Below are 506 nucleotides of genomic sequence, written 5' to 3'. Positions count from 1 at the left end.
CGTGCCTTGGCGCGGGCAGCCGGACCCGGCAGGATGGCAATGGAGGGACACCAGGGCCTTGCCGAGGAGCTCAGAGCACGGCTCACGTTGGTGCTGGCCACCCCACGGGGCTCAGTGCCTCCAGGGTTTCCCCCTGACACAGCTCTTCCTCTGCCTCCCCCCAGGTCCGTGGGCTTGCTGACCGCTACGGGCTGCGGGTCCACATGGACGGAGCGCGGCTGATGAATGGGGCAGTGGCCCAGGATGTGGAGCCGGCTCAGATCACCCAGCACTGCGACTCCGTGTCCCTGTGCTTCTCCAAGGTGTGCTCACGTGGGGAGGGGGTCCCCGGGGCCAGATGGGACCTGCACAAGCTGAGGTCTTGCCCTCCCTCGGGGGCATCGGGCTGAGTGCCCCGCTTGCAGGCTGGGGCATCCCTGGGCACATCCCCAGCAGGGGCAGGGGCAGCCCCCCGGGGCAGCTCGGGTCACCCTTCTGGTGGCTGCGCAGGGCCTGGGCGCCCCGGC

General features: G+C 70.6%; 1 protein-coding gene across 1 annotated transcript in view; it reads left to right on the top strand.

Moving 5' to 3' along the window:
* Positions 1-506, top strand: part of LOC104283143 (probable low-specificity L-threonine aldolase 2) — a 17,527-nt gene that overhangs the window by 16,152 nt on the left and 869 nt on the right. The window contains exon 3 of the mRNA XM_009881296.1: positions 165-358. Coding sequence (XP_009879598.1) covers positions 165-358 — 194 coding nt within the window. The remainder of the gene's footprint in view (positions 1-164; positions 359-506) is intronic.

The sequence above is a fragment of the Charadrius vociferus genome, unplaced genomic scaffold (assembly GCF_000708025.1).
Source record: "Charadrius vociferus isolate BGI_N301 unplaced genomic scaffold, ASM70802v2 scaffold373, whole genome shotgun sequence".
NCBI classification, from domain to species: domain Eukaryota; kingdom Metazoa; phylum Chordata; class Aves; order Charadriiformes; family Charadriidae; genus Charadrius; species Charadrius vociferus.
Note: the sequence above shows the minus strand (reverse complement) of the source record. Positions and strands in the feature narration are given on the sequence as shown.